Source organism: Salmo salar, chromosome ssa02 (assembly GCF_905237065.1).
Source record: "Salmo salar chromosome ssa02, Ssal_v3.1, whole genome shotgun sequence".
NCBI lineage: Eukaryota > Metazoa > Chordata > Actinopteri > Salmoniformes > Salmonidae > Salmo > Salmo salar.
In genome coordinates this window covers 77,637,407-77,651,619 of record NC_059443.1, presented here as the reverse complement: position 1 = coordinate 77,651,619, position 14,213 = coordinate 77,637,407, and the positions used below count along the sequence as shown (strand labels likewise).

At 43.1% G+C, this 14,213-nt stretch overlaps 1 protein-coding gene across 1 annotated transcript in view; it reads left to right on the top strand.

The window, feature by feature from the left end:
• Positions 1 to 10,915, top strand: part of LOC106564140 (basic proline-rich protein) — a 38,885-nt gene extending 27,970 nt beyond the window's left edge. The window contains 5 exon segments of the mRNA XM_045713287.1: positions 9,179 to 9,290; positions 9,432 to 10,606; positions 10,609 to 10,703; positions 10,745 to 10,808; positions 10,811 to 10,915. Of these exon segments, the coding sequence (XP_045569243.1) occupies positions 9,179 to 9,290; positions 9,432 to 10,606; positions 10,609 to 10,703; positions 10,745 to 10,808; positions 10,811 to 10,915 (1,551 nt within the window).
• The last annotated feature ends 3,298 nt before the right edge of the window (positions 10,916 to 14,213 follow it).

The window sequence follows — 14,213 nt, the reverse complement described above, 5'->3', positions numbered from 1 at the left end:
AGAATACTGTGGCGTCAGTATAGAATACCATTGGGCCAGTATAGAATACCATTGGGTCAGTATCGAATACCATTGGGTCAGTATCGAATACCGTTCGGTCAGTATAGAATACCATTGGGTCCAGTATAGAATACCGTTGGGTCAGTATCGAATACCATTGGGTCCAGTATAGAATACCGTTGGGTCAGTATAGAATACCGTTGGGCCAGTATAGAATACCATTGGGTCCAGTATAGAATACCGTAGGGTCAGTATAGAATACCGTTGGGTCAGTATAGAATACCATTGGGTCAGTATCGAATACCATTGGGTCCAGTATAGAATACCGTTGGGTCAGTATAGAATACCGTTGGGCCAGTATAGAATACCGTTGGGTCTAGTATAGAATACCGTTGGGTCAGTATAGAATTTATTATTTATTTTTTATTTTTTTAAATCTTTATTTTAACAGGGAAAACAGACTGAGACCTGGATCTCTTTTACGGCAGTGCCCTGAGTAAACATGTTGACATGTACAGTTTTAGCATACAGACAAGAACATTTCAAACATACAAAACAAAGACACAATTCAACAGAAACAATCACAGACAACATCATATTGATCCTCCATAACATTTTTGAAATGGGCAAGGGACACCAGAGTGTCTAACTTAAGTTGGATCTGCAGTTTGTTCCATAAATAAGGTGCAAAGGAACTAAAGGCAGTCCTACCCAACTCTGTGGAGACCGCAGGAGTCTCTAATGTAATCCACATCTGTGATCTGGTTTTAAAATTTGTATATCTAGTGGAAATGAATGATGATATATATGGAGGTAGTTTTAAAAGAAGCGCTTTATAAATAAACAAGAGAGCATGTTGCTCTCGCCTCACAGATAGAGAGGCCCAACCCACATGTTGATATAGGATACAGTGATGAGTTTTGTAACTATCACCCGTGATAAACCTGAGTGCACAATGGTAAATAGCATCCAGTGGTTTTAATGTGTTTGCCGATGCATGCATATAGATAATATCACCATAATCTAAAACGGACATAAAAGTAGCCTGCACAATTTGTTTTCTATTTACGGAGGACAGACAAGCCCTGTTTCTGTAAAGGAACCCTATCTTGAATTTGAGCTTTTTTCCCAATTCAGTAACATGTTTTTTAAAAGAAAGCCTATCATCTAACCATACCCCTAAATATTTATATGCAGAGACCTGTTTGATTTGAGTACCATCCAAGCTAGTGATTACAAAAGTGTTTCTAACTGAGAGTTTAGACCTAGAAAAAAACATGACATTTGTTTTCTTAGCGTTTAAAACAAGTTTAAGCTGTAAAAGAGACCCCTGTAGTATCCTAAAATCAGACTCCAACTGCATTAAAGCTTGGTCCGCTGTTGGAGCAATAGAGTACATCACTGTGTCATCTGCATATAAATGGAATTTACAATATTTGACATCATCACCAATGTTGTTTATATAAAGTGAGAACAATAGTGGGCCAATTATTGAACCCTGAGGCACCCCTTTAAGTAACTGTAAGGAGTCAGACTTGACCCCGTCGACCATGACGGCCTGAGTTCTATCTTTAAGATAGTCATAAAACCATCGGCAGGCATCAGTGCCCACTCCTATAGATGACAGCTTACTCAAAAGGATAGCATGGTCTACAGTGTCAAAAGCTTTTGACAAATCTACAAACAACGCAGCACAGTGCTTTCTATCATCTAAGGCATTTGCAATATCATTTACAACAAGCATAGTGGCCGATGTGGTACTGTGTTTAGATCTAAAACCAGATTGATTGGTGCTAAGAATACTGTTAGCAGAAAGAAAAGACTGTAACTGTTTGTTGACTATAGATTCTAGGATCTTTGCCAGACAAGGGAGCCTAGAGATGGGTCGATAGTTATCCAAATCACTACCGTCACCTCCCTTATGTAATGGCAGAACAAAAGCTGCTTTCCACACCTTAGGGATAATTCCTGTGCTTAATGTTAGATTAAAAATGTGTGTCACTGAACCAGCAATGATAGGTGCAGCACACTTAAGTAAGAATGGGTCTAAATTGTCAGCGCCTAAGGATTTCTTAGTATCAATGGCACGCAGGGCAGCTAGAACCTCTGCTTCGGTTATTTTCTGGAAACTAAAAACAGGGTTACCATTTTTCAGAGTAACGGTTGAAAAGCAAGACAAAAAATCAACTAACTGGCCAGTACCACAATGGCCATTTTTCCTTTCAAATAAAAAACCAGCAGAGATGAAATGCTTATTAAAAGCATCACAAATATCATTTTTTTCACTTAGGATACAGGAATCTGAGGTAATTTGCTTAGGAAGAGAAACAGCAGAATTACCCCGTTTCAGTGAATTAACGGTTTTCCAGAATTTTGCAGGATCTCCTGCAGAATCTGTCATAGCATTAAGGAAGTAATTTGATTTTGCCTTTTTGACAGCTGCAGTACATTTATTTCTCAATTGCCTAAAAAACTGCCAATCAGCTGGAGTACCTGTTTTCCTCGCCAAGGCCCAGGCCCGATTCTTTTGCAGGAAAAGACCTGACAATTCAGGAGAGAACCAAGAACTGGTTCGGTTTCTTACTCTGTGATTCTTAAGCGGGGCATGTTTATCAGACATAGAGGTAACAATAGAAGAGAAAAAAGCAAGGGCTAAAACCGGGTCCAGAAAGCAGCAAGTGGATAAAAACTCAGAGTGATATAAGTCAAGGGTAAAAGCTTGCTGTGAGAAATGTTTATCATTTCTCTTAGAGATTATACAGGGATCAGAGTGTTTCAGCCTGGTATCTCTAATACAAGCAATAGGGCAGTGGTCACTGATATCATTTGCAAAAACCCCACTGGCTGTGTATTTATGGGGGGTGTTTGTTAGAATAATGTCTAGTAGAGTAGATTTTACTGGGTTCTTAAAGTTGGGACGGGTTGGTTTAGTTATCAGCTGAGTTAGATTTAGCTCAGTACAAATGTCTTTTAATTTATCGGATACTGGTGAAAGCCAATCCAGGTTAAAATCTCCCAAAATCAGTAATTCAGAGTTTGCATAATTAGACAGTATATCAGATCATTTGCATAGAGTACAAGGAGGAGCTGAGGGGGGGCGATATACCCCTCCTAGAGTTAAACGAGCATTATTACCAAGTACCAAATTTAAAACTAGACATTCATATTGCTTTGGGACAGAGGTTGATATGGACACAGAAACATTTAAGCAGCATTTTACATAAATCGCGATACCACCACCTCTACCAACTCTATCAGCTCTATAAATATTGTCAACTGAACATCTGAATCAGGCACAGAATCACACAGCCACGATTCAGATACAACCAATACGTCAACATTTGATTGTGAGACCAAAATTTCAATAAAGTCCAACTTTTGTATCAGGCTTCTAGCATTCAAATGAATTATTCCAATGCCATTGATACAGGAATTCATATCAGATGGAGTATCCAAGGTAGCACCTGAAGCTGCACTGGATGAGCAATAAACCATTTTCGAGCTATTGACAGAGCTCAATTTTATGGGGACAAGATTACTACTAACAATACCTCTCTGCATGTGAGTAGTATTCGCAATACGGTGATTGGACAATAATCTAGGAATTGCAGAAAGGTTGTTAACTGTAGTTTGTTCCATATTTGCAATTGAGGGACTAATTAATGAAACTGGGAGAGGAGCATTGAACGTAGTCTGATAGGGGAGCGTACAATCCCAAAAGTCAACCCCCGAAAATACACAACGTCAGGTATCAGAGGCTCTACATGAGGCAAGAGTAAGAGACATGTTGGTGGAGAGGATGCTGGAGCCATACCTGTTAAGATGTAAATTGTCCCGAAGAAATAGACCTGGTCGGTCTGTAAAAGCTGCAAAGTTATCCACAAATGGAATTCCCATCGTGCAGCAGTATCCCTTAAGCCAGGTGTGTAATTGGCGTATACGACTAAAAACCATATCCGTGTAGCGTGGGGATGGAAATGGACCGGAAACAACGCACTGCTTCCCAGATTCCAGCAGCGTATTTATCAATGTTTTAAAATCGTCTCTCAATTTCTCTGACAGCTGGAGTTTAATGTCATTAGACCCAACATGGACAATGACAGTTGAAGCGGCGGAGTGCTTGCTAATAAGTAGCGGTAGCATGGAATTTAGGTCAGGGATCCTAGCGCCAGGGTAGCAGAAGGTCTCAGCTTTCCGGATGGAAACGTTTCGGACCATGGATGAACCCACTACGAGAACGGAAGGACTACAGATGGGTTTACTGGGTAAATGACAGGGCCTCTCCCGGGTGATCTGCCTCCTAGCAGGTTGAGGGGGGCTAGCAGCTGAGTCTGACGACCTAGCGGCGGGCAAGGAGCGCAGATGAGTATGCTTGGGCACTTCCACCTGAGAGTGAGACGGCAGCAGTAGAGATGTAGCGGAGGGACCCTGTACAGTATGATTGGAATGCACTTCCAGGTCTTCCAGGACCTCGAATCTTCTCCCCAATTGTAGCATCTCCGAAACATTTGATGGATTCCGTTTCCTGGAGTGCTTTACTCCCCGGACAGCAATCCAGGCATCCTGAGGCGGAGCAGAAGGGGTGGAACAGACCAGGCCCTTCGGTTTAGCTCCTAGCCTGGGCCATGGCTCGTTTAAGGAAACCGAATGGAGTTTCTCCTTTACAGGCTCCCCAAAAGTTGAGGTGCCGAGCCAGGGGCAGGTGACGTCGTCGATTTTGGAGGTGGTTTGTGCAACCATGGAGTCCAGGAGTTCTTCGTCCTCCTTGATCTGGCGCAAGACAGATACTCTCCCCTCCAGCTCAGCGACTCTCTGGCTCAGATACTGGCAGGTGGTACATCCAGGGGTGAGCGAAGCCATGAGAGACAGGTGGTTTTGGGCCCGGAGGCTAGCAGTTAGCAGTTTGTTTTTAGCCTAAAGCCAGATTTAAAATAAATCCTCAAATAACATTATAAAAATGGAAGTGTAGTAAAATAAAACGACTAGAGCTGCCGCTTTCAATTGTTCTCTGCTTCCAATTCTTAGAATAGCCTAATTGACTTTCCAAGTGGCACAGCGGTCTAACGATGTGTGCTAAGGTGTGGAGAGTGTTGGGCCAGTTTGGAATACCGTTGGGCCAGTATGGAATACCGTTGGGGCCAGTATAGAATACCGTTGGGTCCAGTATAGAATACCGTTGGGCCAGTATAGTATACTGTTGGGTCAGTACAGAATACTGTTGGGTCAGTATAGTATACTGTTATGCCAGTATAGTACACTGTTGGGCAAGTATAGTATACTGTTGGGCCAGTATAGTATACTGTTGGGTCAGTACAGAATACTGTTGGGTCAGTACAGAATACGTTTGGGCCAGTATAGTATACTGTTGGGCCAGTATAGTATACCTTTGGGCCAGTATAGTATACTGTTGGGCCAGTACAGAATACTGTTGGGCCAGTATAGAATACTGTTGGGCCAGTATAGTGTACTGTTGGGTCAGTATAGTATACTGTTGGGCCAGTATAGTATACTGTTGGGTCAGTACAGAATACTGTTGGGTCAGTACAGAATACGTTTGGGCCAGTATGGTATACTGTTGGGCCAATATTGTATACCTTTGGGCCAGTATAGTATACTGTTGGGCCAGTATAGTGTACTGTTGGGCCAGTATGGTATACTGTTGGGCCAGTACAGAATACTGTTGAGTCAGTATAGTATACTGTTGGGTCAGTATAGTATACTGTTGGGCCAGTATAGTATACTGTTGGGTCAGTACAGAATACTGTTGGGTCAGTACAGAATACGTTTGGGCCAGTATAGTATACTGTTGGGCCAATATTGTATACCTTTGGGCCAGTATGGTATACTTTTGGGCCAGTATAGTGTACTGTTGGGCCAGTATGGTATACTGTTGGGCCAGTACAGAATACTGTTGGGTCAGTATAGTATACTGTTGGGTCAGTATAGTATACTGTTGGGCCAGTACAGAATATGTTTGGGCCAGTATGGTATACTGTTGGGCCATTATAGTATACTGTTGGGCCAGTACAGAATATGTTTGGGCCAGTATAGTATACTTTTGGGCCAGTATAGTATACTGTTGGGCCAGTACAGTATACTGTTGGGCCAGTACAGTATACTGTTGGGCCAGTACAGAATACTGTTGGGTCAGTATAGAATACTGTTGTTTTCAATAGGACCAATGAATGTTGAACATTATTTTTTTCTATTCACCTACTCACCCGTTTAACTTGCTAGGTAGAGACTGGTTAACTTAACTTAATGCTTCAATTTATAGTACTGCAGATGGAGTTTTCATTGATATCCCCAACAAAGAAGTTTTAAACCAATTTGTGAGTAGGCAAAATGTAACCACTCCCCGAGACGGAGTGGGAAACTGGCTGTGTCTATTCTGTCTCAGGTGCCAGACTCATTATGGACAGAGCACTCCAATGACAGCGGACTGATAGACAGTGCTAGCCCAGTTATAATGAATGTTGATCCTGGAAAGAAACTCTAGTCTCAAAAACTACATTACCTTAAAAAGGAATTTCCCTCCAACGTGTATCCCTCCCCTTCTGAATTGGCCAATGATTTTTATAATTTTGGCGCAGTACATAATTAATCTCTAAATAATGGACATTTAATTAATGAGTGTGAAGCAGGAAGTGAATATCCAACGGAAATGGGTAATAAATATATACAGTAACACTATTAGGGTAGACTAAAATACAAACAACGCCTTCCAATAAGGAGAAAGTAAAAGGGGACAATGGCCTCCTGGTGAACAGATGTTATCATGTTCGTTTTGTTTGTTTTTAAACCTTACAACAGGGGTAAAAGCCGAACGTAGTTTGAGAGTGATCCGTGTGTATTAGCAGTAGTGATTGAGAGGGTCTTTCCTATTGGAAAGAGTAAAGGGTCTGAGTTGAAGGAAACAGATATGGAGACAAGTGAAAGTAACAAAGCCAGTGATAAAAAAAGTAATGTGGAAAGATTCATGGTACTCATGGTATCACGTTTCAGATAAGACCCAAGTGCAGACTGTGTTGAAGTAACAATGTTTATTGCAACAACAGGGGCAGGCAAACGACAGGTGAAGGCAGGCAGGGGCCGTTAATCCAGAGTGGCGGCAAAGGTACAGGACGGCAGGCAGGCTCAGGGGCAGGCAGAGTGGTCAGGTAGGCTGGCTCAGAGTCAGGAAGGGCAAGGGTCAAAACCAGGGGGACGAGAAAAAGAGAGACGGGAAAAACAGGAATTATAAACCGCTGGTTGACTTGAACAAACAAGACGAACTGGCACAGGCAGACAGAAAACACAGGTATAAATACCCAGGGGATAAGTGGGGAAGATTGGCGACACCTGGAGGGGGGTGGAGACAAGCACAAGGACAGATGAAACAGATCAAGGCGTGACACATGGTCTATCAGTTGATGTCAAATTGAATTAGTGTTGACAGTATGTGAATGGTAATATGTTATTAGTGACTTCCAGATAGCACTCTAATAGTCCTAGATTTTAGTCATTTGAAGAAGCCAAAGTTTCAATACAAGGTCACAAGAAGAACAGGGGGATTGAGCCTTGGGACTGATATTAAATTAGAGGCTGCCATCTGGTGTTTGGGTTAAGCTTCCTGTGGACCCATAGATAAGCCTACAGTGAAAGTGAGTGGGACCCTTTGAACTCAGCCTGTAAGGGACACATTGAGAAAATGAATAATTGAATAAGATACATTTTTGACGATTTCCAATTATTATTTCCCAATTCGATAGTGTGAATAATGCCTCATGCCTGAGGACCTTGGTGAGGAGATGGTGATTGCAGAAAGTTAGCGGTATAGATACCTTAATAGAAAGTTACTCAAGTAAAAGTAAAAGTCACCCAGTAAAATACTACTTTAGTAAAAGTCTAAAAGTATTTGGTTATAATTATACTTAAGTATCAAAAGTATATGTAATTGCTAAAATATACTTAAGTATCAAAAGTAAAAGTGTAAGTAATTTAAAATTCCTTCTATTAAGCAAAGCAAGCGGCACCATTTTCTTGTTTTTAAAATGTAAGACTGCCAGGGGTACACTCCAACAATCAGACATCATTTATAAAAGATCCATTTGTGTTTGGTGAGTCTGCCAGATCAGAGGCAGTAGGGATGACCACTGATGTTCTCTTGATAAGTGCGTGAATTTGACAATTTTCCTGTCCTGCTAAGCATTCATAATGTAACTAGTACTTTTAGGTGTCAGGGAAAATGTAGGGAGTAAAAAGTACATTATTTTCTTTAGGAATGTAGTGAAGTAGAAGTAAAAGTAGTCAAAAATGTAAATAGTTTTATAAAATACAGATACCCTAAAAAACTACTTAAGCAGTACTTTTTACTTAAGAACTCTACACCAGTGTGTGTGTGTGTGTGTGTGTGTGTGTGTGTGTGTGTGTGTGTGTGTGTGTGTGTGTGTGTGTGTGTGTGTGTGTGTGAGTGTGTGTGTGAGTGTGTGTGTGAGTGTGTGTGTGTGGCAAGTGTAATGTTACTACATAAAGATGTGAATGTATTTGTGAATGTTTTTGTCCTCTAAAACCTAAAGGCAGACTCTCATTAGACTTATCATCGATTGCACTCTCCCTTCGTCCCTCCTCCCTCCGTTTCTCCCTCCGTCCCTCCTCCCTCCGTCCCTCCCTTTCTCTCTTCCTCCGTCCCTCCTCTCTCCCTTTCTCTCTCCCTCCGTCCCTCCTCTCTCCCTTTCGCTCTCCCTCAGTCCCTTCTCCCATCCATTTCTCTCTCCCTCTGTCCTTCTCCCTCCCTTCCCTCCTCTCTTTTCTCATCCCTCACTTGACTAATAAGTGTCAGCTTTAGGTTCCTCTCTCATCTTTCTTTCTCAGACATCACTCCTTCCCCTTCACTCCTCTCCTCCCCTCCCTCTCTCACTCCATCGTCTCTCCATTTCTCATCTCTGATCTTCCCTCTATTCCCTCCCTGTCTCATGTCCCTATTGACGTATACAGGCCCTGTGTGTGTAGAAGCGTGTGCATGCGAGAGTAGGACGAACAAAATAGCCAAGCCTCATTTGACCTCAACCCACCACCCCCACTACCACCACTACAACCACTACTACCACCACTGCTACTACCAACACCATTATTACTGCTACTACAATCACCACGACTACCACAACGACTACCACTACTACCACCACTACCACCACCACCACCACCACCATTACTATCACCTCCACCACCATTACCACCACCACGACCACCTCCACTACTACCACTACTACCACCACTACCACCACTACCACCACCACTACCACCACCACTACTACCACCACTACTACTACCACCACTACCACCACCACTACCACGACCACAACCACCACTACCACTACCATGACCACCATGACCACGACCACCACCATGACCACCACTACTACCACTACCACCACCACTACTACCAACATCACCACTACCACCACTACCACCACTACCACCACCACTACCACCACTACCACTACCACCACCACTCCCACCACCACCACTACCACCACCACCACCACCACCACTACTACCACTACCACCACCACTACCACTACCACCACTACCACCACCACAACCACCACTACCACCTCCACAACCACCACTACCACCAAAACAACCACCACCAACACCACCACCACCAACTCCACAACCACCACTACCACCAACTCCACAACCACCACTACCACCAAAACAACCACCACCACCACCACTACCAAAATCCCTACCACCTCCACCACCTCCAGCATCACCACCACCACAATCACCACCACTACCACCACCACCTTCACCACCACCATCACCACGAACACCACTACCACCACCACCACCTCCACCTCCACCACCACCTCCACCACCACAATCACCTCCATCACCACTACTCCCACCACTACCACCACTACTACCACCACCACCACCAACACTACCACCACCACCTTCACCTTCACCAACACCAAAACCACTACCACCACCACCTCCACCACCTCCAGCATCACCACCACCTGCACCACCCCCACCTCCCTGACCACCACTACCATCATCTCCACCACTACTTCCACCTCCACCACCATCACCACCACCTCAACCACCTCCACCCCCACCATCTCCACCACCAACACAATCACCACCACCATCAACACTACCACCACCACCTTCACCACCACCAACACTACCACCACCACCTTCACCACCACCACCACCACTAACACCTCCACCACCACCTCCACCACCACAATCACCTCCATCACCACTACTCCCACCACTACCACCACTACCACCACTACCACCACCACCAAAACAACCACCACCAACACCACCACCACCACCACTGCCAACTCCACAAGCACCACTACCACCAAAACAACCACTACCACCACCACCATCACCACCACCTCAACCACCTCCACCACCACCCCCACCACCACCACCACAATCACCACCACCACCACCATCAACACTAACACCTCCACCACCACAATCACCTCCATCACCACTACCACCACTACCACCACTACCACCACCACCACCACCAAAACAACCACCACCACCACCACCACCACCACCACCTTCACCACCACCACCAACACTACCACCACCAAACTACCACCTTCACCACCACCACCATCAACACTACCACCACCACCTTCACCACCACCAACACCTCCACCATCACCACCTCCACCACCACAATCACCTCCATCACCACTACTCCCACCACTACTACCACCACCTCCATCACATCACCACCACCAACTCCACCACCACCTCCTCCTCCACAACCATCTCCATCACCACCACCACCGTCCCACACCCACCACCACCTCCACCACCTCCACCACCACCTCCACCACCTCCACCACCACAATCTCCATCACCACCATCTCCACCACCCCCACCAACAACAACATAGCTGAGAGGATAAATAAAAATGAATATTAACCTAAAAAACAGCTCATCTTAACAAGGGGTATTTATGAACTAACACAGAAGAAGAGATGTGTTCTAACATTCTTCTTTAATTGAGCTTTTCATTTGAATCAGGAATTGCCTTAAGCTACCATGGCCTGTCTCCTAGAGTAGCTATGTACTTCACAACTATAGTATCAACCTTTATATGAATGTGCCTTGAAAATGAGGTCATGCCACACCACACACAACACACACACACACACACACACACACACACACACACACACACACACACACACACACACACACACGCCATCGCTTAAGAGCTCAGGGAGTGTGAAATTACTATGAAGCAATTGCCAGTGTTTGAAAGTGAGGAGTATATTCTTCCTAAAAAGGTGTGTGTGTGTGTTGAAGCGAGGCTCATTTCATTGTTATTAGAATGTTAAGTAATATTACAGACAGTGTCATTGAGAAAGACACATTAGACTGTTGAAACATCTGTGAAATGGGTTATTTGTCAACTGTCAATAAGCACACTACATTACACTGTTGAAACATCTGTCAATATGAGCACTACATTACACTGTTGAAACATCTGTCAATATGCACACTACATTACACTGTTGAAACATCTGTCAATATGAAGACTACATTACACTATTGAAACATCTGTCAATATGCACACTACATTACACTGTTGAAACATCTGTCAATATGAACACTACATTACACTGTTGAAACATCTGTCAATATGAGCACTACATTACACTGTTGAAACATCTGTCAATATGAAGACTACATTACACTGTTGAAACATCTGTCAATATGAAGACTACATTACACTGTTGAAACATCTGTCAATATGAGCACTACATTACACTGTTGAAACATCTGTCAATATGAACACTACATTACACTGTTGAAACATCTGTCAATATGAGCACTACATTACACTGTTGAAACATCTGTCAATATGAAGACTACATTACACTGTTGAAACATCTGTCAATATGAGCACTACATTACACTGTTGAAACATCTGTCAAATGGGTTCTTTGTCAACTGTCAATATGCACATACATAGCATATATATTAAAAGACTGAATAAGTGTCAATAAAGGGAAATACTGTACAGTATATCTTAGATGGATGAGGGATGGAAGGAGGAAGGGAGGAAGAGTTTTTCCTTAAAGAAGGGGGGCTGAGAAAGAGGTATCATACCAACAAAATAAATGTATCAACATGAACCTTGTATCTAAAGTAGTATTTTAATGGCCAGGTTCCTGAACATGGACTAAACTTACTTCTGAATGACAGAAGCTCAATCTCCATATAAAGTGCTTTTAAGGGCTAGGCGTAGTCTGTGTCCAGGAAACTGGCCCTACGTTTAAAATACATCTATTCAAATATATCCATGCCAGTATGTAGGAGGATGGAGGTGGAACGTTAACTTAAAGTCCCACTCCGTAATTTGAAAAGAACTAAACATCTGTGAAAATCCCAGTGGACCCTTTAAAGGTAAGTAGAGAGCAAGTAAAAGCTGGAGGGTCTGACTTGGCATCGTTTCAAAACGATTTTTCAAATCCTCTAACTCACCGCTGGTGAAGTTGATGTATCCTTGCAAATCCTTTCAGAGCTACCTGATTTGTCAAATTGCCAAAAACTTACTCTCCGAAGCGGAAGAAGAAGTCAAATTAATTCTGTGTGACTATGGCTCAAAGAGGAGACCACTAATATAGCACTATTATTTATTGATCACTACATTAATATCACCATCCAGTAGGTTCTATATCACTAATATCACCATCGAGTAGGTTCTACATCACTAATATCACCATCCAGTAGGTTCTACATCACTAATATCATCATCCAGCAGGTTCTACATCACTAATATCACCATCCAGTAGGTTCTACATCCCTAATATCACCATCCAGTAGGTTCTACATCACTACACTGACATCACCATCCAGTAGGTTCTACATCACTAATATCACCATCCAGTAGGTTCTACATCATTAATATCCCCATCCAGTAGGTTCTACATCACTAATATCACCATCCAGTAGGTTCTACATCACTAATATCACCATCCAGTAGGTTCTACATCACTACACTAATATCACCATCCAGCAGGTTCTTCATCACTAATATCACCATCCAGCAGGTTCTACATCACTAATATCACCATCCAGCAGGTTCTACATCACTAATATCACCATCCAGTAGGTTCTACATCACTAATATCACCATCCAGCAGGTTCTACATCACTAATATCACCACCCAGCAGGTTCTACATCACTAATATCACCACCCAGTAGGTTCTACATCACTAATATCACCATCCAGCAGGTTCTACATCACTAATATCACCATCCAGTAGGTTCTACATCACTAATATCACCATCCAGTAGGTTCTACATCACAACACTGACATCACCACCCAGCAGGTTCTACATCACTAATATCACCATCCAGTAGGTTCTACATCACTAATATCACCATCCAGTAGGTTCTACATCACTAATATCACCATCCAGTAGGTTCTACATTCACTAATATCACCACCCAGTAGGTTCTACATCACTAATATCACCATCCAGTAGGTTCTACATCACTAATATCACCACCCAGTAGGTTCTACATCACTAATATCACCATCCAGTAGGTTCTACATCACTACACTGACATCATCATCCAGTAGGTTCTACATCACTAATATCACCATCCAGCAGGTTCTACATCACTAATATCACCATCCAGTAGGTTCTACATCACTAATATCACCATCCAGTAGGTTCTACATCACTACACTGACATCACCATCCAGTAGGTTCTACATCACTAATATCACCACCCAGCAGGTTCTACATCACTAATATCACCATCCAGTAGGTTCTACATCACTAATATCACCACCCAGTAGGTTCTACATCACTAATATCACCATCCAGCAGGTTCTACATCACTAATATCACCACCCAGCAGGTTCTACATCACTAATATCACCACCCAGTCGGTTCTACATCACTACACTAATATCACCATCCAGTAGGTTCTACATCACTAATATCACCATCCAGTAGGTTCTACATCACTAATATCACCATCCAGTAGGTTCTACATCACTAATATCCCCATCCAGTAGGTTCTACATCACTAATATCACCATCCAGTAGGTTCTACATCACTAATATCACCATCCAGTAGGTTCTACATCACTAATATCACCATCCAGCAGGTTCTACATCACTAATATCACCATCCAGTAGGTTCTACATCACTACACTGACATCA